The sequence below is a fragment of the Musa acuminata genome, chromosome BXJ3-3, assembly GCF_036884655.1.
Source record: "Musa acuminata AAA Group cultivar baxijiao chromosome BXJ3-3, Cavendish_Baxijiao_AAA, whole genome shotgun sequence".
NCBI classification, from domain to species: Eukaryota; Viridiplantae; Streptophyta; class Magnoliopsida; order Zingiberales; family Musaceae; genus Musa; species Musa acuminata.
Window position 1 is genome coordinate 22,328,393 of NC_088351.1, and position 27,557 is coordinate 22,355,949.

At 40.8% G+C, this 27,557-nt stretch overlaps 1 protein-coding gene across 1 annotated transcript; it reads right to left on the minus strand.

Annotated features, from left to right (window-relative positions):
- Window positions 1-1,137: 1,137 nt before the first annotated feature.
- On the minus strand, window positions 1,138-16,958 carry LOC103978195 (protein trichome birefringence-like 2). Its single transcript, XM_009393908.3, has 5 exons — window positions 15,444-16,958; window positions 5,305-5,524; window positions 5,026-5,219; window positions 3,969-4,127; window positions 1,138-1,629 (listed from the first exon to the last, which is right to left on the minus strand). The coding sequence occupies exons 1-5, from the start codon at window positions 16,682-16,684 to the stop codon at window positions 1,287-1,289; spliced, it is 2,157 nt and encodes a 718-aa protein (XP_009392183.2). The 5' UTR covers window positions 16,685-16,958; the 3' UTR covers window positions 1,138-1,286.
- Between the last annotated feature and the right edge of the window lie 10,599 nt (window positions 16,959-27,557).

Sequence of the window (27,557 nt, forward strand, 5' to 3'; positions counted from 1 at the left end):
TGGCCGGGCGCAGATGATGGCGTATTATTTATTATTATTATTATTATTATTATTATTATTATTATTATTATTATTATTATCATCATCATTATTATTATTATTATTATTATTATTATTATTATTATTACTATTATTATTATTATTATTATTATTATTATTATTATTATTATTATTATTATTATTATTATTATTATTATTATTATTATTATTATTATTATTATTATTATTATTATTATTATTATTATTATTATTATTATTATTATCATTATTATTATTATTATCATTATCATTATCATTATCATTATCATTATTATTATCATTATTATTATTATTATTATTATTATTATCATTATCATTATCATTATTATTATTATTATCATTATTATCATTATCATTATCATTATTATTATTATTATTATTATCATTATTATTATTATTATTATTATTATTATTATCATTATTATTATTATTATTATTATTATTATCATTATTATTATTATCATTATCATTATTATTATTATTATTATTATTATTATCATTATTATTATTATTATTATTATTATCATTATTATTATCATTATTATTATCATCATCATCATCATCATTAAAACCAAGATCCGGTTTTATTTTTAACTAAACTTTGTTTAATCCATTGGGAGTGAGAAGTCCGATAAGTTGTTACCTCATTACCGATATTGTGAGTTGAGATATTTAGCTACCAATTTACATGAATCAACTCTAAGACAATTAACCTCTTTGGTCGACCTAAAAATGTCTTTATCAAGATTTTGAGACAGCAAGGAATAACCCTTCCTTTACAAAGATAAAATTCAATCTTTCCTAATCATTATGAAAAGAATGAGATTGATCAAAAAATAATACCGGCGCTTGTGTGGCACCAAATCGATCTAACAACACTTTTATCTAGTAAATCATATATCGCACCTACTTATCAAACATTAAGCGTTCAAAATCTTATCTAAACTATTTTGAATGTACTTATTAACCTAGCTAATAAAGTGGATAGAGAGAGACAGGTATCCACGATTCATGGTCATCGTCTCTTACTTCATGCTGCCAAATAGACAAAACCTGTGGTTCTACCTCCCAGTGAAACTCGCCAGGAAAATGAATCAATTATGACAAAGAAAAGCTCCTTCATGATTCTCCATGTCATCTACATTATTACTATTCGCGAGCAGTTCTCGTAATATTATATATATATATATATAAATCAATCTTACTCTAGAAGAAGAAGAAGAAGAAGAAGAAGTGGATTTGCTCAGTTATCTTCTCCAGGATCCTTTGCCAACTATAAGCAGAGAAGCATAGAGAAGCTCGTTCCATGAATCAGGTATTCCAGGCAAACACCAGTGGCTGCAGTCCTGAGACTTCTCGGCAGCAATTTGCTCTTCCACTGACATATATTTCTTTCTGTATATAGATGGGTGCCCATCCTTCCTATAATCTGTCAGCCTACTGATGTTAAGATATATAACTGGAGTCCTCGTCTGTTTTAGAATTTGCTCCACAACTCTCATCTTCGATGGGTACTTGGAGAGATAAGATTGGTTAAAGATTGGCTCAGTTTCTTTATGACACTGCCCTCCGGAATTCCATTGACCTCCCCTGCAAAGAATCAAAAGGTTCCAGTATGTACACCCAAAAGAGAAAGATCAACATGATAAAAAACATATGCCCAAAATAATCTGCTTATGTATGAAAATGATCAATATGTACACACAAAATAGACTTTACATGCAAATCTAATGTTCATGTCTTTGTATATCCATATGGGCCCACTCAAATACAGGGCCTTTGTCAACCAGGCAAGCTGTTTATCTTGTGAGAAGAACATACACTCTACAAAAAATGTACTCAAAGACGGCGCATTTGTCGAGCAGGCAGCCCATCGATATTATGAGAAGAACATGCATTCTCTTAATATGTAACATATCCGAGAAGTGTCTGTCTAATATATATACATGCAGATCATTTACCAAGAGTTGGCCGATAATCTTTAAAATTTAAGTTCCTGTTAATTAAGATAATGATATCCTGTCTCATTTACAGATCTGAGTAACACAAAGCGGGTATCCAATTGATTTACAGGCTTGACTCAATAGTTTGTGATCTTTTTGTTGTATCATTAATCAGTCACTACAGGACCACCGAGTTGGTCCTCTGGTGCACCTAATAGCATTCATTTGTAAAGTTATTGATCAATTAACAGAGAGATTGCCGATCTGGGCATTTACTTGATGTTCCAAATTGATTTACTAAAAAAAATTGACCATATTACAATAAAAATGACTACTGAGGGACTTGTAAAATGTGTATCATTTAGTAAAAGCAACCATCATTCAGCAGCATACATAGATATATGAACGAGTATATTGCAATCCTCGGTATGACTCCGGAAGATATCCATTCAGCAACCTAGTTCTTTCAAGTAACAAAGTCATCTCTCAACCACATTGTTGAAGGTTATCAACTAATAATCACCACATTTTGTTAACTTTTACCAATACATGATTCACCAAGTTTATCTTTTATTAAAGCATCATGAAGGAGAAAGCTTGTCAATTATAGATAAAGGAAGTAGAATAAGACTAATATCCCCGTTTTTTAGGAAAAATAAAACTTTTGCAAACTTATTCTATTCAAAGTAATAATAATCTTGTAATCGAGCACGTAAAAATGAATTTTTTTCTTCTTCTTCTTTCTCTTCTGAAGCAAAGTTGATTTCTTTTCCCTCTTCTAATTTAAGCATCTTTTAATAGAATTTTGTAGAACTGTTAGATAAATGAGAAGGTAATATTCACAACATTATTTTGACTTCTATGTGATGTAACAAGTCGGAGCTTCAAAAAGGCTCTAAGCACCCAATGCGATGCATATGTAAGCACATATAGATGAGATGATCCTACAACTGAGAATATACAAGAATGGAGGACCAGATACTGGGATCAAGAAGGTTAAAGAGGGCAGAAATATTATGATAACTTGCAGGTTCTGCAGTTCAACTAGCAAAAAAGAAAGCAGATGTGTTTTTAAGTGTAGGTTCAGGAATGTATTCAAAATGTCATGTTCGATGCAAAGTCCAAGTGGAGAAAAATGTGGAGACATCAAAAATATTTTTATTAATTTGAATGTGTTAAGATCTATTCATCAAGCATTAATGAATAGGAAAGTGATATGCCTATCATAAAATAATTCAGGCTACTTTGTGCACAGCATCTAGTACCTAAGAGTTGTATGCCATTTCCAAATCAGGCATAAAAAATCCTTCAAAGCACGAGGCGGGGAAATCTTCTCAACTTGATTGCATCCTGATAATTCTGTTCAGGGTAAGTTCTCTTCCGTTTGATTTGGACATGTCAAACTACATTTACAAGATTATAGCATGACTATAGTTTTTGAAGGACTTCCATCTTCCATATTTTGATAAGGGAGAAACTCTTGAAGTTGATTATGGACATGTAAATTAAATGAGCTTATTTGAAAAGCTCTACTGACTTTTTCCTGTGTCCTCACTCCATCTCCCATTCCCCTGCCACTTTTTGAATTTTTATCAATTTCTACAAGGCCTGCCTAATATGTAGTGTTTAGTTTACCTTGACCTAGTTTAGCATAAAACATTTCAGAAGAGTCAAACAATAAAAAGAGAACTCCATAACAGAAAGTCTTTAAACCATAAGCTCTACTGCCCTTTTCTCTTCTATTTTGTTCTATAGTTGTTTCTAATGCAATATTATTGTCCCTAATAACAGTTCAGAAAAACATGATTCAAGTTCTGCATTCTTCTCTTATTCACTAGTAAGAAGTCATGCAACAAAAAATTATTAATGTTCAGAATTGGCAATGTTATATTTGTAGACTAGAGGCAGATTTCTAGCTTTTCCAATTCAGAATTTGCCACCAATCATAAAGAGAAACATTGCACATAGTTCAAATTTTAGCACTACCTGAAATGGGTGAGAGAATATCCTCTGAAAACAACTTGAGTTTTACTGGAATCAATGTTCATGTCAATCCATCTAGACCAAGTGGTAAGAGCCTTCTTGTAGGCTTCCATGACTTTCAGAACTGGATATACATGATTTCCTTCTTGATAATAGTTTCTTCTGTCAGTTACATAAATTAGAGTCAAAAACATATATAAGAATTATTGTTCACAACTAAAAATGATATGGTAATCAATTTTTAATTATGTGATATCTTAAACATAAAGGAAAATGCATATAGACCAGCAATGATTTCTCATAATTATAAAATATCCCCTCCTCCATCAGTATTGCAAGATGTTTTTCCTTTAATCAAGATAAGATCACTCTTGTTTATAACTGTTTCATACTAATGTGGCAAAATATTTGTCCAAAGCTCCACTAATCATATATGTTGCATTATGATAAATGTTCCAAATAGTACGATACCCTCATTCTCTTCCTCTCTCCTCTTTTCATCCTGCAAATTCTTTGTAGTGAATGGTTATGGAGGATGAGGTGGTTCAAAATAGTGGCATGGAGAAGGCAAGATGGCGTTAGCGTCAGAGGCAGATAAAGAGAGTCAATAAAGCATTACCTACTATTATGGAGTAATTAAAGGCAGTGGTGGAGGTGGATCTAGGTCTTGGATGAGGTGTAGCAACTCTGTCAGAAATGGCAGAAGTGACTGTAGGACAAGGTAGAAGAGTCAAATTGGAGGTGGCAGTGGACTTCCATCATGGAACTAGTGGAGGAAAAAAATGAAAATAGAAGCATGAGGAACAATACAAAATGCATGACCATCAAATCAGTAACCCATTGTTCCTTCATATGAAAGTGATAATGTTCGTTTTTTATTGCTTAAAAATATCAACAAGGAGAGGGAACATAAATATGAGAAATCATGGGATTTTTATGCAAGTTTCTTTTTAATCAATGACAATTATTGCAGTCACCATAACATTAGTAACAAAAATATTGGTTTTACTACAACATATGCAAGAAAACGAACCGTAGGCCACATTTTCTGAGTACTCACCCTCTAGACGTTTGCTCATGAGTCCACCAGTGACCTGTGTTGAAAACTATAACATCTGCTTCACGGTACGCTAAAGTTGTTTCATCCAAAATATCCAATCTTAGCCTCTCATCCTCGGACCCATGTACATTCTTATACTGCATCTCTCTTACTAGAAATGGTGATCGTACAAAATCAACAGAGCACTGATAATCCTATAATGAGGTTCAAAGCAATAAGATGGAACTAAAAATATTTGGAAACCAAGAAGACTTAGCAACAAATAGAAAGTTCAATTACCTCAAATCTGAAGGAATAGTAACCTTTGTATTTGAAATGGTTTCTTCTGCCTTTGACTTTAAATTGGCTTCTCCCAGAAACTTCATATACTCTTTTTTTGTTACTAATACTGTGTCGAAGAATGCAAACTAGAGACTCCCACATATTTCGATTGAGTGAATCACCAACAAAAACTAACCTTTTGCCTCTCAATCTTCCTAGAAAATCACTTGCATTCAATCTGTTAGAAGATCTAAAGAAGTGATGACTACATTTTATAATTTTTTGGGGGGTTGCAAGTATAATAAACTGAAAGCGAGCATAGAGAAATCAGTTGCTAACTCTCACAATTTTCCCTAGATTGAGATTCTCATGTGATGCTAAATATTTTCACATGTTGCGTGCATGTATCTGGACACAATGAAGGATTGGCTGCCAGAGTGTCAAATGTGCCAAGGAGATAAAAAAGATAAACCAGGAAAAGGAATAGAAAATAACTAAGTATTTGTTAATTATTTAAATTTTGCAAGGCAAATGTATGAAACCAAGGAACATTGTCAACAGTGCCAAAGAATATATTAGTATTATTACACCTTTTCTTTAATAACAGAGGGGTCAACACCCATCTATTACCTAGAGAAGCACCAAGGATTGGAACTCAGACTCTTTTCTAAATGAAGGGATGAACCAGTAGGATAAGGGCTGGTTGGGTAGGAAATATGTTCCACAGATCAAAAAATTTTCTAAAGTTGATTTAATTCAATTTATGATCACTATACCATGTAATAGTGCATCTGCATGAGGATAAAATTTAGCATAAAATTCTCATAATCACTGATAGGGAGGATATTATTGATTAACCATCATTCGACACGTATCCTCTGCATGGCGTCTAGGTTGGAAGAAGGAGACAAAAACTGCCTCTCATCGTCTGCCCACGTGGGAATGGGTCAAAGGCAGATAGTTATGGGCTATCTCTAACCTTGTTGTCTACGTGGAAAAGATATCAAATTAAGGTTGTTAAAGACGGTCAAAAATTATCCCCCAAAAAATATTCCACAGAAAATGTTATCCCTTCACTACTAAGTATAAAAGCTCACTTTTAACTTAGTCAATGGGTCACTTTTTACCATTGGCAACTGCACTCATCTACCTCGGGTTACTAATTTGGGCACCTCGCTCTTTGTGCAGGTGGCACCTCAAACAATCTCCTTAGGAGCTCAACGTTTTCACCTCGGAGGCACCTCGGACAATTCTGTGCACACAGGTTTGAACCACGTCGGGCTAACTCGGATGTCAACAACATCGTCTGATAACATATTTGGCATTAGAAGAAGAGCCTAATGTCGCAAGAACGCCCGACCGCTGATCCTCTCAATGAACACTCGAGCGAAAAGGTTCTACCCCTGAACCATAGTACTTTCACCCAGGGATTGTTGTACCGCCTGAAACGATATGGTTTTGGTAGTACCTATCAGTTCGAGCATGGACCGATACACGGACCACCTTGTTTCGGGTGGTCTGTATTAAAATAATAAAAAATCAAAAAGTGGTGGGCCTCGTCCATTTCAGCATTAAAAAATACATATATTAGGCTCTTCTCGCGTACGAAGTCGTGGCACTGCCTCTTCGCCACTGCAATGCTGTAGCGGCACTATCTCTTCGCTGATTCATCATTGCGATGCTGCAAGGGTGCTGCCTCTTCACCGGATGCAGTGGCGCCGCCTCTTCGTCACTTCGTCATTGCAATGTTGCAATGGCATCGCCTCTTCACCGTTGTGATGCTATTGCTTCCCTTAGTGCTGCTTCCCAAGTTTTGTTACTCTTCTTCTCCTCCTTTTCTTTCGTTTTCTTCTTCATTCTTCCTTTCTCCTTCTTCCTCCTCTGTTCCTCCACCGGACCTTCTTCTTCAACCTCTTTTTCTTCCTCATCGAAACATTAGTACACACCAATGTTTTGTGTGTCAATACACCGGTATGGAGTGGCACGTGCCATGCCATCAACCAGCCGGCACACTGGCTCGGATCGGTAGGTCAAACCTTGCTTTCACCCAAGGGGGGCAAAGCCACCCTTTCCACATATTGGTGCATCCACCTCGATGTAGACTCCAAAATGATACTAGCACCTATTCAACGACCCGAGTCTCTCATCCGAGGGACAGCCTCAAGCCACCTCCTCGAACGAGCTACCAACCCCTTTTTTGGGTGTGCCCAAGGTACGTTGGTCGGGCATCCTTACTCCCCCTCAAATAAGTGATCAAAGGGGCATAAGATCGACGTGTCATATGGGTCGGATGTCATGCTTCAAGACCCTCACTAAAGAACCCCCGAAGCACGCCCTCGTGGGGGGACAAATGATAGGGAGGATATTATCGACCAACCACCATCCTACATGTGTCCTCCGCATTGTCACGAACGGTCGTCGCGAACTCGCAACAACTTCGTTCAACAAACCGTTCGTCGCTTTTGCATGCTTGAACAGAGACATGGTAGCCTGTTTTGCCTTGGTTTTGTATGTTTTTGCTTGTAAAATGTTAGGACTCTAGCTAGGAGAGTCCTAATTGAGAGGGACATTCATGTAAAACTGTTAGGACTTTAGCTAGGAGAGTCCTAATTAAGAGGGACATTCTGTTAGGACTCTATCTAGGAGAGTCCTAATTGAGAGGGACATTCTGTTAGGACTCTAGTTAGGAGAGTCCTAATTGAGAGGGACATTCATGTAGGAGGTTTTTTCTTAGAGAAGAATTAGGAGTTGTAAGGGAATAGGAGTCTTGAGTAGGAGTCCTATTAGGAGTTGGTTAGAAGTAAGAGTCTTAAGTAAGAGTCCTATTAGGAGTTAGGGTTTAGAAGCCCTATAAATAGCCATGTATTCCTCCTCTTTTCTCAAGCAATAGATGAATCTTTTCTGCAGCCTTTGAGCAGCAACTTGGAGGGAGGAACCCCTATAGAGTTCCAAGGAGGCCGATCCCCTAAAGAGATCAACCCCAAGTTTAGAATCTGCAAGGGTTCTAACATAAACATACATGTTCGAACAGGTTGTAGTGCACAGTGCAACCGCTCACCGCGCCGGGCCAAAAAGCCCCAAAATGGCTCCGTTTTTACGTGCCACGGGCTGTTTTCTGCAGCCCGCTGCAGCGTGCGAAATGTCAGCCATCTCAGCACCTTGGAACCCTCCGGGTGGCACGGGGCTGGATGGGGCTTCGGTATATTGTCGGGCGTTGAATAATCTTCACAAGTTCGCACGTTTTCTTGACAGGAACTTGCCTTCGCGCTCGGCACCCGGTGAGCAGCTGTTTGTGGACTTGCAGTTGTTCGTTCAACCTTCTAAAGTCCTTGTTTTCCTCCTTTCTCTGTTTTCTCTCATGCACGCAAGGTGCTCGCTGAATTGCTTGTAAAGCTTCCCTCTTCGTGAGACGTCGGGACTTGTTCGTTGCTCGTTCTTCGAACTAATCAACTTTCTCTTTTACAGGTCCTTCGAGACCTGAGTGAGGTTGCAAATTGGCTGACCTTTGCGGACGCATATCGCAAGGGCGCGTCAAGACTTAGGCAATCCCAGATAAGTCCGAGAAGTTGGCGCAAGGTGCTTCGTGACTTAGGCAACTCAAGCTAAGTTTGCGTCTTGACCGCAAGGGTGCCTCGTGACTTAGGCAATTCCAGCTAAATTCATGGCATTGTGGTATCAGAGCGGGCAAGCAATTCGAGCAAGTAACGAAGGAACTTCGCAATTTCGCCATGGCAAAGCATCGTGGCGAATCAAGCAAGGCGGGGCAAGCCGGACCTTTGCCCCAAGCAGCCGCAGGTGGGCTACAAGTGCAAACTCGCTCTCATGTCGTTGGAGCCACTTTGGAGGATCGTGGCAACGAACATGATGACCGAGAAATCGGCTACTCTCCGCGAGCGAAGGAGGCGCAATCTGGAGTGCCAACCGGGAAGAAGAGCCAAAAGGAGAGACTCATAGCGGCGAAAACCCGCTTGGATGTTCTTAAAGCGAGCTTGGAGGAACTCTACCAAGGCCAACGAAGGCTTCTTGGGGTAGAGAGCTCGCAAGAAGAAGCTGAATCCAAAATCGACAAAATCGAGGCCCTAGTCGATCGACTGTCGGACGACATCAAAGACTCCGTGCAACATCTGCAGGAAGTCATGGCAGAACTCACTTCCAGAGTGACCATGCTCACAAGGGCACTGAATGTGGGAGGAAGCAACACCCGCGTTGCACCGCCACAAAACTTAAGGGCACCCAAGCCGCATTGTTATGGAGGTGCCCGAGATACTAAAGAGCTCGAGAATTTCCTTTCGAGCTACGAGGCCTGATTTTGAAGAAACCGAAGTTTCAATAGCAACCATATATTTGAATAGGGATGCAAAACTTTGGTGGCGAACCCGTTGGGAGGAGATCCAACAAGGTCGGTGTCGGGTGGACACATGGGAGGACTTAAAGTGAGAGTTGAGAACTCAGTTTCTACCTGAGAACACAGAGTTCGTCGCAAGGAGAAAGTTGAGACAACTCCGCCAAAATACTTCCATCCGTGACTACGCGAAGTAATTTTCTGCGCTAATGCTGGACATACAGGACATGTCCAAGAAGGATATGCTATTCAGCTTCCTCGATAGTTTGAAGTCATGGGCGCAACAAGAACTGCATCGAAGGAACGTCACTGATGTGATCCGGGCAATTGCTACCGCAGAAAGGCTCACTGACTTTGTTTCCTCTGAGAACCCAGGAAAAAGGAAATAATCTTCAGGAAATCGCCCTCCAAAATATTCTCGAGAGAAGGAGCCCGGGGGCGAACAAAGGAAGAAGAGTTCCCACAAAGGGTCAAGCTCAAACGGTAAGGCCCCGAAAACTAGCGGATGCTTCTTGTGCAGAGGGTCGTATATGGTGAGGGAGTGCCCATAGAAACAGGCACTCAATGCTTTAACAGCTTTCATCCATCCCCCCAAATCAGACAAGGGCAAAGCCGTTGCCCTAAGTCCAAGTAGTTCAGAATCTAGCAACGATGATGAGGAGTCGCAAGGTCCCCGAATGGGAGCAATGCGTTTATTAAATGCATTGCGGGGTCAAGGGGGGGAGCACATGAAGGCAAAGCCATTGAAAGAAGGGAGTAGCGAGCTGATGTATGTGGACATTAAGCTCAATGGCCAAACAACCCGTGCAATGGTGGACACAGGCGCTACCCATAACTTTATTGTCGATCGAGAAGCAAAGCGACTTGGGCTGATCTTGGAGAAGAACCCAAGTCGAATGAAGGCGGTGAACTCGGAGGCCAAGCGAATCTCCGGGTTGGCAAAGGGAGTTTCCATTAAGATCGGAACGTGGAACGGGAGTACTAACATAATGGTGGTGCCACTGGACGACTTCCAAGTGATTCTTGGAATGGAATTCATACACGTAGCGAAGTTGGTGCCAATGTCGTTCCTAAACTCCCTATGTATGATGGGAGGTGACGACCCCTGTGTGGTTCCTGTCTCTCGGAGGGGAACCAGGGAACCCCAACAGATATCGGCATTACAACTAAATAAAGGGGTACGAAAAGGCGAATTAACATTTGTGGCTGCTATGAAGCTAGAGTCACTCGACGAGAAGGCCATTCATGAACCTACTGTGGTGGCTAACGTGCTGAGGGAGTTCACAGACGTTATGCCACCTGAGTTACCGAAGACTCTACCGCCACGCAGAGGCGTGGATCATCATATCGAGCTAGAGCCAAGAGTGAAGCCTCCAACGAGAACACCATACCGCATGCCCCCTCCTGAGTTGGCAGAACTCAGAAAGCAGTTAGATGAACTGCTAAGCGGTGGTCTCATCCGCAGTTCTAAAGCACCATTCGGAGCTCCAGTTCTCTTCCAAAAGAAACAAGATGGGAGCCTCCGACTATGCGTTGATTATCGAGCCCTCAATAAAGTGACGGTAAAGAACAAGTATCCAATCCCACTCATCGCGGACTTGTTTGACCAATAGGGCAAGGCCAAGTATTTCTCCAAACTCGACCTCCGGTCAGGATACTGGCAGGTGCGCATTGCCGAAGGCGACAAAGCAAAGACTACTTGTGTGACCAGGTATGAAGCGTTTGAGTTCTTGGTGATGCCTTTCGACTTAACCAACGCTCCGGCCACGTTCTGCACTCTTATGAACCAATTATTCAAATAGTATTTGGGTAAGTCTGTGGTCATCTACTTGGACGATATCGTCGTCTACAGCCAAACGCTCGAGGAGCATATCGAGCACCTTCGAACAATTTTCAAGGTTCTCGGGGAGAACACTTTGTTCGTGAAGAAGGAGAAGTGCTAGTTTGCTCAAACGGAGATCTTGTTTTTGGGGCATCGAATCGATGATGGCTTTATTCGGAATGACCAATCAAAGGTGTAAGCTGTTACGGAATGGCGAACTCCAAAAAAGGTGCCAGAGTTGAGATCCTTCCTTGGTTTCGTCAACTACTATCGACGCTTCATAGCGGGGTATTCGAAGCGCGCAACTCCACTGACAGAGTTACTGAAGGAGTAGCCTTTGAGGTGGTCTGACAAATGTGAAGATGCATTCCTAGATCTTAAGGTTGTTGTGTTAGAAGAACCGATGCTCAAATTATCGGACTATGGGGAGCCCTTCGAAGTCTATACAGATGCTTCAGACTTTGCTATTGGGGGAGTACTCATGCAGGAGGGTCATCCGGTGGCCTACGAGAGCCACAAGCTTAACGAGACCGAGTGGCGGTATCCGGTGCACGAGAAGGAGATGACAGCGGTGGTCCACTGTCTACGAGTTTGGCGGCACTACCTTCTTGGATCGTGATTTGTGCTGAGGATAGACAACATCGCTTTGAGCTATTTCCAAACTCAGAAGAAACTCTCCCCAAAGCAAGCACGATGGTAAGACTTCCTAGCTGAGTTTGATATGGCAATAGAGTACAAGCCCGGAAAAGCAAATGTCGTGGCCGATGCATTGAGCCGAAAGGTGGAGCAAGTGAACGCCATACAGTTGGAGGGCAGAGGCCAAGTAAGTCAATTGCACTCCAACATCCTTTCCAGGTACAGGGATGGACTGTATAGTGATCCCTAGGCAGTAATCCTGATGCAGCTCATCAAATAAGGCAAGGCACGACGATTTTGGGTCCAAGAGGGACTCGTTTACACAAAAGGGAATAGGGTTTATGTTCCTCGAGTGAACAATTTGAGACGTGAACTCTTAAGTGAGTGTCACGATTCCCTTTGGGCTGAACATCCGGGCATTCACAGAACCTTGACTCTCATTGAGAGGGCCTTCTACTGGCCGAAGATGGGGACTGATGTGGAGGAATATGTTCGAACGTGCCTCACTTGCCAACAAGACAAGATGGAGCATTGGAAGCCGGTGGGGCTTTTGGAGCCGTTGCCCGTACCAGGAAGACCGTGGGAGAGCATTTCCTTGGACTTCATATCAAGCTTGCCGATAGTAGGGGAACTAGGATCGATACTCATAGTGGTCGATCGATTTTCAAAGTTTACAACTTTCATTGATGCGCCCCTACACTGTTCAGCAGAGGAGGCGGCCAAGCTGATAATGAAGAATGTGGTGAAGTATTAGGGAGTCCCGCACAATATTATCAGTGATCGAGACGCTCGGTTCCTGGGACAATTCTGGACCGAGCTATTCAAATTGTTGGGGTCTAAGTTATACTTCTCCATAAGCCTCCACCCCAAAACAGATGACAAAACCGAAAGGATAAACTCGCTCCTAGAGCAATACCTTCGGCACTACGTGAGTGCCAACCAAGAGATTGGGTGAAGCTACTGGACATAGCCCAATTCTCCTACAACTTGCAGCGGAGCTCTGCGTCCAACAAGAGACCCTTCGAGATCATTACAAGATAACAACCGTCGACTCCTCACACCTTGGCTATCAGAGACACTATGAGTAGTCCGTCAGCATATCACTTTGCCAAAGAATGGCATCGAAATGCAGATATTGCGCGGGCTTACTTGAAGAAGGCGACCAAAAAGATGAAGAAGTAGACTGACTTGGGAAGGCGACCGTAAGAGTTCAAAGTACACAAAGGATTGGTGCGGAAGTATGAAGGGCCCTTCCCAATTATCAATAGGGTGGGCAACGTCTCCTACAGGTTGCAGCTGCCGACGTGGCTCAAAATTCACAATGTTTTCACGCCAGCAACTTGAAAGCCTACAACTCAGATCCGCAAGATGCTTCCCGAAGTGTTCCAATTCGGCTACCCCCCACCAGAGCCTCCTACGAGAAGCGAGTTAAAACCATTCTGGCGGATCGCAAGATAAAGCTACCCAATGGAGTTGAGCAGACCGAGTACTTGGTGAAGTGGCGAAAGCTTCCCCGAACTGAAGCCAGTTGGGATCCCGAAGATGCCCTACGACATAAAGAAACAATCATCAACAACTACCAACAAGCGTCGACGAGGGCGTCGACAGTTTAAGTGGGGGAGAATGTCACGAACGGTCGTCGCGAACTCACAACTTCGTTCAACGAACCGTTCATCGCTTTTGCATGCTTGAACAGGGACATGGCAGCCTGTTTTACCTTGGTTTTGTGTGTTTTTGCTTGTAAGAATACATGTTCGAACAGGTTGCAGTGCACAGTGCGACCGCTCACCGCGCCGGACCAAAAAGCTCCAAAATGGCTCCGTTTTCAAGTGCTGCGGGCTGCTTTTTGCAGCCCGCTGCAGCGAGCGAAATGTCAGCCATCTCAACACCCTGGAACCCTCCGGGTGGCACGAGGCTGGATGGGGCTTCAGTATATTGTCGAGCGTTGAACAATCTTCATAAGTTCGCACGTTTTCTTAAAGGGAACTTGCCTTCGCGCCAGGCACCCGGTGAGCAGATGTTTGTGGACTTGCAGTTGTTCATTCAACCTTCTAAAGTCCTTGTTTTCCTCCTTTCTCTGTTTTCTCTCATGCACGCAAGGTGCTCGCTGAATTGCTTGTAAAGCTTCCCTCTTCGCAAGACGTCGGGACTTGTTCGTCGCTCGTTCTTCGAACTAATCTACTTTCTCTTTTACAGGTCCATCGAGACCTGAGTGAGGTTGCAAATTGGCTGACCTTTGTGGACGCATATCGCAAGGGCGCGTCAAGACTTAAGCAATCCCAGTTAAGTTCGAGAAGTTAGCATAAGGGTGCTTCGCGACTTAGGCAACTCAAGCTAAGTTCGTGTCTTGGCCATAAGGGTGCCTCACGACTTAGGCAATTCCAACTAAGTCCGTGACAGCGTGGCGTCCAGACTATAAGAAGGAGACAAAAGTTGCCCCTCACTGGTCTACTAGTGTGGACATGGGCCAAAGGCAAATAGTTATGGGCTATCTCCGCCCTTGTTGCCTATATGGAAAAGAGACCAAATTGAGATTGTTAAAAGCGATTAAAAGTTATCCCCCTGAAGAATATTCCATAGAATATGTCATTCCTTCACTACCAAGTATAAAAGCTCACTTTTAACATAGTCAATTGGTCACTTTTTACTACCGGTGACTACACTCATCTTTTTTTGGTAAGTTTTTTTTTTTTTGGTAAGTACTACACTCATCTACTTCGGGTTACTAATTTGAACGTCTAAGAGATCGAATCGGAAAACCACTCCCAACCTCGATCTTCGTGCAGGTGACACCTCGGACAACCTCTTTGGGAGCTCAACGTTTCCACCTCAAAGACACCTTGGACAATCCTACACACACGGGTATGAACCACATTGGGCTGACTCGAACATAAACGACATCATCCCGTAACAATCACCATAATAAGATAACAATTCCTATGCCCCTGTTATTTCCTAACAGGGACAATTATAAGTCAGCTTGTCTGGATCTCTATTTGCAGCCAAACATTTTGCTTGAAACATTTGAGAAATGCATTAGTGCGTGACCTTAATTGGTTTTGAGTGACACTTCAAGTTTGCAATTTCTGCACAAGCACCTCCTCTCTAGGCAGAACAAATAACACTTCTTATAAAGATGCTTGTAAGCAAACAAATGGAAGCAAGGTCATCTTGATCAAAGGCATGGAAACAAGAGAAGAGAAGCTTCTATTGAAAGACAAGTGAGTGATCAAGTAAGCAATTCCACGATTAAGCCAAAAAGTAGACAGAAGAACTGGTTACAGTAGTTAGAGGGTAGATCGGGAGCAACCAAGACTTAACCAAAGCAGAAGGAAATGAAATGAAAGGCTCACTTGCCTTGGAATGTCGCAGTCGTAAGGTTGCCATCTCCATTTGAGGAAATCTGAATCAGGCCTGCCATTCTTATGACAGTTAAAATCGTCATCGAGGTAAGGACAAGAGCCTGCAGGATAGTAGGGTTGGTTCTTTTCAGCCCTCACCCATCTTCCATGGAATATATCACACTGTTCAGAGGAACCGCCTGTAGCCTTCACCGCAACCGTCGGCCGGGAATCATTCCTTTTCCCTGCAGCAGCAGCAGGAGCAGCTTCCTCGACTGGGTCGATGAGCTTCCCTCCTCCTACTGCTACTCCTCCTTGATTCATTTCTCCATGTTGTTGTTTCATTTGGTGATCTTCGCCCATAGCTCCACTCTTTTTCTCAGAAATCTGACCCTTAAAACAAACATCTTTAATTGTGCTATTTCTTACCAGAATTTGCTTTTCCGCTCCTACGCAGCTACTTGTCATGTCAGGGTGTTGGCTCTCGGAAGCAAACGATTTGGCGATGACGGCTTCTCCAGAGGTTTCGTTGCCACTGCTTTTGGTCGCCGTACTACTTGTCATGTCAGGGGTTTTACTCTCGGAAGCAAAGGATTTGCCAATGACGACTTCTCCAGAGGTTTCCTTGTCACTGCTTTTGGGCGCCACACTACTTGTACCGTTAGGGGGTTTGCTCTCGGAAGCAAAGGATTTCCCGGTGACTTCACCAGATGCTTCCCCACCAGTGCTTCTGTCGGTGGCGCTCGCCAAGGTGTTGTTCTTGGTGAAATTCTCGGCGTGCGCAGGGAAGGCGCTCTTCCAGCCCCGCTGATCTGATTCTTTTCCGGAAAGAGGACCCTGCATTGAAGAAGAATCCGCACCACCATCGCCATTACCGCCATAAGTACTCTCAGAAACCGCTCCGCTCCGATTCACCAACAAAGGATCCACCACAACATCATCCTGCTTCTTCTCCTTTTCTCGTGGTGGTGGCGGTGGCGTAGAATTAGACGAATTGTTGGAAGAAGAGGGAGAGAAGTAAAACCAAGAGAGCAGATTGGTGGAAGAAGGTGAGGCGGTGGAACTGCTGCTGAGAGGGAGGAGGTGAGAGATGGCAAAGAGAGAGGCAGCCACCACGAGGAGGAAAAGAAGGAAGGCAGAGAGCACCGTGAGCCTAGACTTGGAGGAGGAGAAGAAGTGATGCCTCAAAAAGGCGAGGCTTCCTCCTCCAGCAACCCATCGACAAAACTCAACAATGGTGAGTCTGGTGACCATCATACATACCCAAAATACAAATATCCTTGCTAAATTCGTCTTAAAGGAGTAAATTAAGCAAGAAAAGGATAGACTGTGAGATCATGCGCCGGCCGAGAGAGGAAGATAAGAAAGCACTCGATGACAGATGTGTCGGTGGCTCCTTCGTTCTTCCTCGCAACTCTCTCTCGGTCTGTCTTGGGGGAATGAGAAAGCAGTGACCGGTCGTACGCAGCGTGAGAGAGAGTGTGTGTGTTAAAAGACTTGCTCGCTAGATCCGTCAAACGGGAGTGCAAACGACATGCGTGACCGCCTCACTCGTTATTCACCGTTTAAATCTTGAATGCCCCTTATAAAATGTCTTAAAACGATTTATGATGGCCACGTTCTGGAAATTCCTCTTATAAGGAATTTTTGAAATAAACAAATATATATATATATGACATTTTAAAAAAAATTTAAATTATAATGATATAGAGAGAGAGAGATATATATATATATTAGATATTATCCTTAGATATTTGGCTAGGGAGCCTTCAACGTGTGGACACGGGAGAAAACTTGTGGATAATGTGTCTTATTATAAATGTATACATTTTTTTTTTATTTTCGAACAAAATTGTCATAAGTAATTGTATCTAGTTAATGACATGTAACATTAAATTATAAGTAATCGTATCGGGTCAGATTGATCTTCTTTGTACCGAGTTATAATCAGATCTTTTGGTTCCCATATATAATATATTAAAATAAGATATATTAGGGGGGAATATTATTATCTTAGTTAGTACAATATTGTTTGAACCTAGATTTATAAGATTATCTGATATATCTCCGAGATAAGAATATCAAGTTTTCGAGGTGCTACCTACATAAAGATCGAGGTCAGGTTTCTTGACTAGGCCCTTCAATGTTTAAATTAATATATGAGTATGGACGTTAATAATTCAAAAAAATATATATCTTCTTTCTATCTAGTTTTTATACCAGGTTTCTAAAGAGTATGAAAAAAAATTTATAATTGTCTTTATCAGAAAAGAAACTTATGATTGTTTTTCTTACTATAAATGATGAGAAGAAAGTTATCTTTTCTTTCCTCTTTGGGTGCTTTGAAACGGTGACGTGTTGGATGACAATATAACCTTTATCATTTGTCCGCTCCCCCCCCCCCTTCCCCCAATTTAAAGCTCTTTTGAGAAGGGTTCGAAGTGTAATGTTTAGTTCATTCAACACATGTGCATTCGAAATTTGCCTTTACGAGTTAAGTTGTCTCCTTTGTTATGGTAGATTTATCTTTATGTAAGTTGATTTTTTTTTTACTCATGTGCCTTCGGTATATTTTGCATTATGCTACCATTGTAGTAGACATCTTTTCATGTGGATTGAGTTTTCTTGACTAACGTATCTCTAGCACATTTGATATATGCATTTATCATTACATCTCTTTTTACGCGGGTCAGGTTTTTCCGACTCACACATCTCGGGTATATTTGACCTTTTACCTCCACTATGGTGGATTTTTTTTTGTGTGAGCCAGGTTTTCCTAACTCATGCGTCTCAGGCACATTTGGTCTTAAGCCTCCATCGTGACAAATTTCTTTTCATGCGAGTTAGATTTTGTGAGTCATATGTCTTAGGCACATTTGGCATTTCACCTTTGTCATGGTAGATTTTTTTTATGTGAGTTGGATTTTTTCGACTGGCATATCTCAGATGCATCTAGCTCTATGCCTCTACTATGATATATTTCATTTTACTTCTCAACTCCTTCATTTGGTGCATTTCAAATCCTTCATTTGATATGTTTTGAGTTTGTTATCTAGCGCTTTTCAAATCCTTTATCTGACATTTTTAAGTCCTTAATTTATTGGCGTCTCTTGGGAAAGGTCTTGAAGGGACACTTGTCTCAATCATTAAAGAGAGAGATTAGCTTCCTCCCTATAAATCCATGTCCATCTTAAGAGGAGGTTCATTCTTCCATTTGAGCCTCCTTAGAAACCTTCTATGCTTTATACTAGTTTCCTGAAGGGAAAGTTAGTTCTTATGTCTCTTATAATCTCAACGTTAGTTCAACAACAAATTAGTCTTCTATTATTTGGGTTCTTCATCTCCTTAGGTCAGGATGTCTCTCTTTTCTTATATAAGTTCTCTCAATCTATCAATTATCAAACGATCGAGGTTCATGCTTCGTCTTTAGACAACCCAAGGGGCGGAGGAAGTCCCGACCTTCCCTTTGTTTGAGGAGGTAGTTCCCGTGAACCTAAAAGTTTTTTAGGATTTAGAATCTATGAAAAGTTATTAGGACTATAGCTAAGAGAGTCATAATTGAGTTTCATTAAAAGGGCATTCATGTAAAACCTACCTAACCGACCCTTATTAAAGAAGTAAAGAGGTCAGCTAGGGTTAGGGTTAGTTTGGAGGTTGCTTCTTAGAGTAGGAGTCTTATTATGAGTTGGTTAGAAGTAGGAGTCTTGAGTATGAGTCCTATTATGAGTTGGGGTTTAGAAGCCCTATAAATAGTCATGTATTCATCCTCTTTTGATAAATAATAGATCAATCTTCTCAACAGCCTTTGAGTAGGAACCTGGAGGAAGGAACCCCTATAGAGTTCCAAGGAGGCCGATCTACTAAAGAGATTAGCCCCAAGCTTAGAATCCACAAGGGTTCCATCAGCCCTCCACAGTCGCCCAAAGTAATTCCCATAATTGCTTAAAAGATCGTCATTGAATTCCGTCATGATCTCCACCACCGCGGATCTTCCTTTAATCTCCTCGTGAATTACAACAGGTTCTGGTTTCCTACCTTACTATTGCCGCAATTTAGTTATCCTTATTCAAAAATCTAGCCATTCATCAGCCCTCCATAGCTGCCCAAAGCAATTCCCACAATTGCTTAAAAGATCATCGTCGAATTCCGTCGTGATCTCCACCACTATGGATCATCCTTTGATCTCCTCGTGAATTGCAATAGGTTCTGGGTTCCTACCTTATTGTTGCTGTAATTTAGTTATCCTTATTAAAAAATCCAACCATCCATCAGCCCTCCACAGTCGCCCAAAGCAATTCCCACAATTGCTTAAAAGATCGTCATCAAATTTCGCCATCATCTCGACCACCGCGGATCACCCTTTGATCTCCCCGTGAATTGCAATAGGTTATGGTTTCCTACCTTACTATTGCTGCAATTTAGTTACCTTTATTCAAAAATCTAAAATAATCTTTCCTATATTGCTGCATAAACTTTTCGTCACAAAATTTTTATCTCTACAACGAAAGATACGCCGTAGAATTTCAGCAACATAACACAATTTTTTTTATCTTATTACTATGTTTTTTCTATCCAAATATCTACGAAATTTTTATGAAAGCTTTGACACTTCCTAACAATGGATTTTTCTTTAGTTTTGTTAAAAAATTCTTAATATAAATTACTGACCTTTTAGTCCAAACTACTACACTTTAGACGTAAAAATCTACTACAGTACCTTTTTGTGATCCTTAATTTTTCCGAACCTTCTACCACCCCATGCCATTAACTCATCGATAAAAAAAAGACATAGACATCTCTAATCTACAAGCATATGCTATGGCTTCTCAAGATCCAATTAATGCCAAATTTGAAGCATTGGAATCTCGGATTGAATCGCGGCTTAAATCACGCTTGGAAGACAAATTACGCGCTTTGTTTGCAGAATTCAGAATTGGACAACCGTCGAGTCCAACCAAATTTCAATGAGGAGAGAGTTTATAGAGGATTCTAGAGAAGAAGGGGCAACCCTTGGACATGTTTCAGCCACGTATAAGGGTGAACTTCCCGCGATGGGAAGAAGGAGACCCAGCGAGGTGGATTTCATACATCGAACGTTACTTTCGCTACTACCTAACATTGGATGATGCTATGGTGGAAATTATTATCATCCACCTTGAAGGAGATGCTATTCAATGGTATAATTGGCTGGAAAATAATCATGGGGCTCTAACATGAAATCAATTTAAGAATGCACTATTGAATCGTTTCGGACCTATGAAGTATGAAAATATTGATGGTCAACCCACAAAGATTCGACAAACTTCTACAATTCAAAGTACCAAACCAGATTTGAGAAGCTATCCTACCTTGCTTTTGATTGGACTGACCGTCGATTGTTAAGAATATTCATTGAAGGACTCAAACTCAGAGATAAAAGGGCAAGTTAAGGTGTGGTAGCCTCGTACCGTGACAACTGTGATTTCTTTCGCCCGAATACAAGAAGAACAACTCAACTAAGATGCTCAGAGGATGAGAACCTCTCTTAGGCTTATGGCATATAAACCTCCTTCTACTCCCAGCTATCCTTCACTGCCAAAAAAATTGACAAGAGAAGAACTATATGATCGATCGGCAAAGGGTCTTTATTGGCATTGTGACGAGCCATGGAACCATAATCATCACTGCAAAAGGGGCCATCTCCTACTAATTAAACCACTTGAAGATATGGAGGAGGAGGTCCAAGAGCATGAGGAAGAGGTCACGGATGAAGAATAGCAGGCAGTCGAGATTATGATGCATGCCCTAGTCGGTTACGCGAACCCGCAAACGATAAAAGTAGGAGGACTTCTGAAGCAACAACCAATCACCATTCTTATTGACACCAGGAGCACTAATAATTTTATGAATAACAAGATCGCTATTCGAATGACCTTACCTATCGAGAATTGCAGTAGGTTTGATGTTAATGTCACCGACGGACGAATTTTGAAGTATGATCATAGGTGCCCATGGGGGAAACTGTTGTTGCAGGACTAAGAGATAATTGCAAATTTCTTCCTCCTCCCTCTGGATGATTATGAGGCCGTGCTTGGCATCGAATGACTGATGATATTAGGTGATGTTTCCTAAAATTTTATGAAACTAATTATGAAATTTTATAATAAGGGGAAACACGTGATAATGTACGGGAAATGTGGGGGGCGACGTAATGATGATTTACACACAACGAATGGAGAAGGTTTTGCACAAAGCATACAGTGGATTTTTTGTATAACTTGTGCAGTAAACTAAGGGAGAGCAAACAGAATTTGAAGATCCAAACCTACTTCCTTTGCTTATTGAATTTTTAGATATATTTGATGAACCACACAACCTACCTCCTACCCATCGACGTAATCATTATATACAGATTCTTCCAGACAAACCTCCAGCAAATACTCAGCTATATCGGTATCTACATATCCAGAAGGATGAAATAGAAATGATTATAAAAGAGATGCTTGAAATAGGAGTTATTCGGCCAAGTTGTAGCTCTTACTATTCACCGGTGCTCCTCGTATGAAAGAAAGACGGAACATGATAAATATGTATTGATTACCGAGCTCTCAATAGCATAACCATCAAGGACAAATACCATAATACAGTAATAGATGAATTTCTTGATGAATTAAATGGAGCACAAGTCTTCACAAAGTTGGACCTTCGATCCGGGTATTATCAAATATGAGTGTGCGAAGAAGACATACCAAAGATCGCCTTTTGAATACACAACGATCACTACGAATTTTTTGTAATGCCCTTTGGTCTCACTAATGCTCCCTTCACCTTCCAAAGTCTTATGAATGATATTTTCTGGAATTATCTTCATAAGTTTATGCTGGTTTTCTTCGACAATATCCTTTTTACAGCCCTTCTCTTGAAAGTCATTTTTAACACTTCCAACTTATTTTGATGATTTTACAAGAATATTTTCTTTTTGTCAAAAAATCAAAGTATAGCTTTTTTTTAACATAAGGTGGAATATCTTGGGCATATCATATCAGAGGAAGGTGTATCGGTGGACTGCTCAAAAATTGAAGTAATGCAGAACTGGCCGACCCCGAGGAACATAAAATCGCTACGCGGCTTTCTCGGTTTAACAGGCTACTATTGCAAGTTCATGAAAATCTATGGAAAGATCAATGCACCCCTTACTTCCTTGCTAAAAAAAGATACTTTCCAATGGTCAGACAAAGCCACCATCGCCTTTGACGAACTTAAAGTCGCAATGATGACAACACTCATACTAGTGTTACCCGACTTCGGCAAGACTTTTGTTATTGAAGTCGATGCCTCCGGAGTTAGAATTGGTGTTATACTAATGCAAGATGGCTGCCCCCTTACTTATACCAGTAAGGCAATATCTCATTCCCATCTCAAGATGACTATTTACGATAAGGAGATGCTTACGATTGTGCATGTGGTGACCAAATGAAGACCGTACTTGATTGGGCGACGCTTTTAAATCAAGACCGACCATAAAAGCCTAAAATATTTCTTAGATAGAAGATATCTTCCCCCAAGCAGCAAAAATGGGTAACAAAGCTTCTTGGATATGATTATGAAATAACTTATAAGAAAGGGAAAAAGAATGTTGTTGCAGATGTGCTTTTACGACTACCCGAGCAAGCTGAATTTTCGATCGTTTCACTTCCGATAAGCGACTTCCTTGAGGATATTAAGAGGGAATGGCAAAAAGATCCGGAGACCAGTAAGATTATAAAAATTTAGAGGAAGTATCAAACTTCATGGCTCATTATAAATGAGACTCAAAAGAATTGTGCTATAAGGGATGCATCGTGCTTATGCCAAATTATACTTGCATAAAAATCATTTTTCAAGAGATGCATTCCACACCTACAGTCGGGCACTCCGGGTTCCTTAGAACTTATAAGAGAATTAAATAAAATTTTTATTGGGTAAGGATGAAAAATATTATTGTTAAATTTGTGGCACAATATGATGTATATCAAAGACATAAAGGCAAGACAATGGCAAGTCCCGAAAAACTGTAACCCTTACCTGTCTAAGACTCAATATGGACTGATATATCAATGGACTTCATCGAAGAACTTCCCTCATCACAAGGAAAAGCTCAAGCAAGGATGAAACAATAATATGGTCAACACAAAGGCGAAAGAGAATTTTCAATAGGAGATTGGGTCTTCCTATGACTCCAGCCATACAAGCAAACATCAATCTAGACCAGAGCATCTATGAAGCTTTCACCTTGGTTCTAAGGACCCTACCAAATTTTAGAGTATATCGGAGCGTTAGCATACAAATTGGACTTACTCGCCAGTTCCCGAATCCATCTAGTCTTCCATGCATCATGTTTAAAGCTCAAGCTGGGACAAAATGAGACAACCCAGAGTCATCTATCAAATATGACTACCCAAGGAGAACTCCAAACCCAGCCGAGTGTCATTATTGATCGACAGATCGTAACTCGATGATGACGACCCACTACTGAAGTGCTAATATAGTGGGCGAACCTACTAGCAGAAGATGCCACTTGGGAGAACTATGACGACTTGAAGATCAAATTTTCAGAATTCATGGATCGTCAGTCTCGAGGACAAGGCTAATTTGAAGACGACGAGTCTGTTAGGACTCTAGCTAGGAGAATCCTAATTAAGTTTCATTGAAAGGGGCATTCATGTAAAACTACCTAGTCGACCCCTATTAAAGAGGTGAAGAGGCCGACTAGGGTTAGGGTTAGTTGGGAGGTTGCTTCTGTTAGGATCGAGAGCACTAAGAGGGGGGGGGGGGGGGGTAAATTAGTGCAGCGGAAAACTTTCTGCGATTAAAATCGAAAACTACGTTCGAACGATAAAAATGATTTCTGTGTAAAATCCGATTCTAAGCAAGATGATATTAAAGTTAATCTATGCAGGGAGTTTGCAGCTATGATGAAAACCAGAATATAGGCGCAAGCTAAAATCCGACGTTCGTACGAAGAAACTGATTTACGACTAAGTGCTGATTTATAAATCGCTTGATTAGGCAAGATGCAGTTTAAGCAAGAGTATGAAGGCAGTTTGTAGTTATGGTAAAGCTTAAAATGTAAACGCAATATGCAATATGATGATCGTACGAAAAAGCAGATTTACGTCTAAACGCTGATACGAAAAGTAAAAGGCTTGAAACCCGATCGTAAAAGCGCAGAAGGCAGTAAGCTTCAGAGGAGGTTTGCAGTAAAAATAATATGCTCAAAGTAAATGCAAACCGAGATTTAGAGTGGTTCGGTCAATCTTGACCTACTCCACTTTTGGCTTCCTCCACCGACGAGGTCACCGACGTCAACTAGAGGCCTTCCTTCAATAGGCGAAGGCCAACCACCCATTTACAGTTTCACTCCTTTTGACGGGCTTAGGAGACAACCCTTACAGAAATTTTCTCTCCTCTCTTTACAACTCAAAACTTGAAGAACAGAGGGAGGAGAACTTTTGGCCTTTACAACAATTTTGAGCTCTAAGAATCACAGAAAGATGTCAAGATTTCGAGTGTTAGTTACTCCTTTCAGTGCTGAATGGGTGGGGTATTTATAGGCCCTAACCCAGTTCAAATTTGGAGCTCAAAACTGTCAATTCCCGGAATTCCGGGATCAGGCGATTACACCTCCTGACTAGGGCGGTTGCACCGCCTGGCAGAGCTCGAAGACTGAGCCTCTAGGCGGTGCCACCTCTGTCAGGGGTGGTTGCACCTCTCTGCCAGAGCTCGAAGACCGAGCTCAGGCGGTGCTACCTCCTGTTAGGAGAGGTTGCACAGCCCAGTCTCGCTTGGAGACTGAGCCCAAGCGGTTGCACCTCATGGCTGGGGCGGTTGCACCGCCCAGTCTCCCTGGGAGACTTAGCCCAAGCGGTTGCACCTCTTACAGTAATCAGGGTCCGAATGGGTAGATCCATTCGGCCTAAATTGGGTCTTTCAGGGGCCCAATTGCCCCAAGAATAAGCCAATGGGATCACCTCCCATTACCAACTTAATCATTGTACTAACTACGATAAATCCTAAGACAATTTCTGCAGCTTCCTCCGGTGCGTCAATCGCATCTTCCTGCGAGTTTCCAGCGAACTTCCATCGATCATCCGATGAACCCTCGGTGATTCTCCTGCGGACTTCCGGCAAACTCCTGGACTTGCGACGATACACTTGGCGAGTTTTGACGAGCTTCTTTGGCAAGCTTATGGACTTCTCAGATTTGTTCTTGTAGAACCTCCGACGATAGTCCGAACTTCCGTCAAGCTCTCGAACTCCCAACGTGATTATTGTCATGACTCCGGCGCAACTCCTGCTGCACGTCTTACTTTCATCGTAGTTAATCCTGCACACTTATCTCAACATATAGGTTAGACAATAAATGACAATTGACTTCATCATCAAAATCCGAGATTCAACAATCTCCCCCTTTTTGATGATGACAATCAATTGATAATAGAGTTAACCTTAACTCCCCCTGTCTACATGCCATACTTGAGATAAGTCATTCTTGAATTCAAGACCTAAGAATTCAAGTGACATCTCTGAAGATGATGTCAATTCTTGACATTCATTCTTACATAACAATTTTGAATGATGGTAATTGTAACAATTCATCATATTGTAAGATATCAACTTGTAAAGCTGTGAAGTAAGATTTTGAGATCATTAGCATCAGTGTTTATAGCATATTCTATATATGGCATCTGTTCATATATCTTTTGATGATGCAGGTATGGCATAATCATAGCATTAGTGTTTATAGCATCAAATTAATTCATATATTTCTCCCCCTTTGTCATCAACAAAAAGCATAATAGATGTGATACCAGGAGAACAATATAAGCAAGTTATCAAGCATATAAAGTAAGACATGATACCTGTAATGCTTTGAATACTTCTTCTCCCCTTTTTTGTTATAATCTTTTGTGCATGAAGGAGGAAAGTCATTTTATCAAATCCATTTTGGAAAAAATATTTTTCAAAAGAGTGTGTTTCATGCATTCGGACAAGATTATGCTACAGTTTTTCAAAAATCAAAACATTTCAACACATGGCAATCAAGTGATCCAATAAAGTCCGAAAAATAATTTTGACTAGTTTATCTATTCGGACACATCAACATTCCTAATCCTCTTCTTATGAAATCAAATTGTTCTTCACTTAGAGGTTTTGTAAAAATGTCAGCTAGTTGATGTTTAGTATCAATGAACTCTATGGTTACGTCATGATTAGTAACATGATCTCGTATAAAGTGATGTGTAATATCAATGTATTTTGTTCTTGAGTGTTGTATAGGATTCTTAGTTAAGCATATTGCACTTGTGTTATCACATTTAATGAGAATATTCTTAAGATTAACTTTGTAATCTTCTAAAGTGTTTTTCATCCATACAACTTGGGCACAGCATGCACTTGCTGCAATATATTCAGCTTCGGTTGTTGATAGTGCAACCGAGTTTTGTTTCTTAGATGACTAGGAAACAAGGGCATGTCCGAAAAATTGACATGATCCTGATGTGCTTTTTCTATCTAGTTTACAGCCAGCAAAGTCCGCATCAGCATAAGCAATTAACTCAAAATTCTTTGATTTTGGGTACCATAATCCTAGATTTGTGGTACCATTAAGATATCTCAGTATTCTTTTAACTGCTTTGAGATAAGATATCTTAGGGTTTGATTGAAATCTAGCACAAAGTCCTACACTGAACATGATGTCTGGTCTGGTTGCAGGGAGGTAAAGTAAACTTCCTATCATACCCCTATAAGTTTTTTGATCGAAGCTTTCTCCACTTTCATCAATTTCTAACTTAGTAGAGGTGCTCATAGGCGTGTTAATAGCCTTTGAGTTGTTCATATTAAACTTTTTTAATAAATTCATAGCATATTTAGTTTGACTAATAAAGATGTCATTGTTTAGTTGTTTGATTTGCAAGCCTAAGAAGAATGTTAATTCTCCCATTAAGCTCATTTCGAATTCAAGACTCATAGTTTTAGCAAAAGATTCACAAAGAGATTCATTCGTAGAGACAAAGATAATATCAACAACATAAATCTGGACAATGAGAAAATTATTTTCAAAATTCTTGATGAACAATGTAGTATCAACCTTGCCTTTGGTGAAATTATT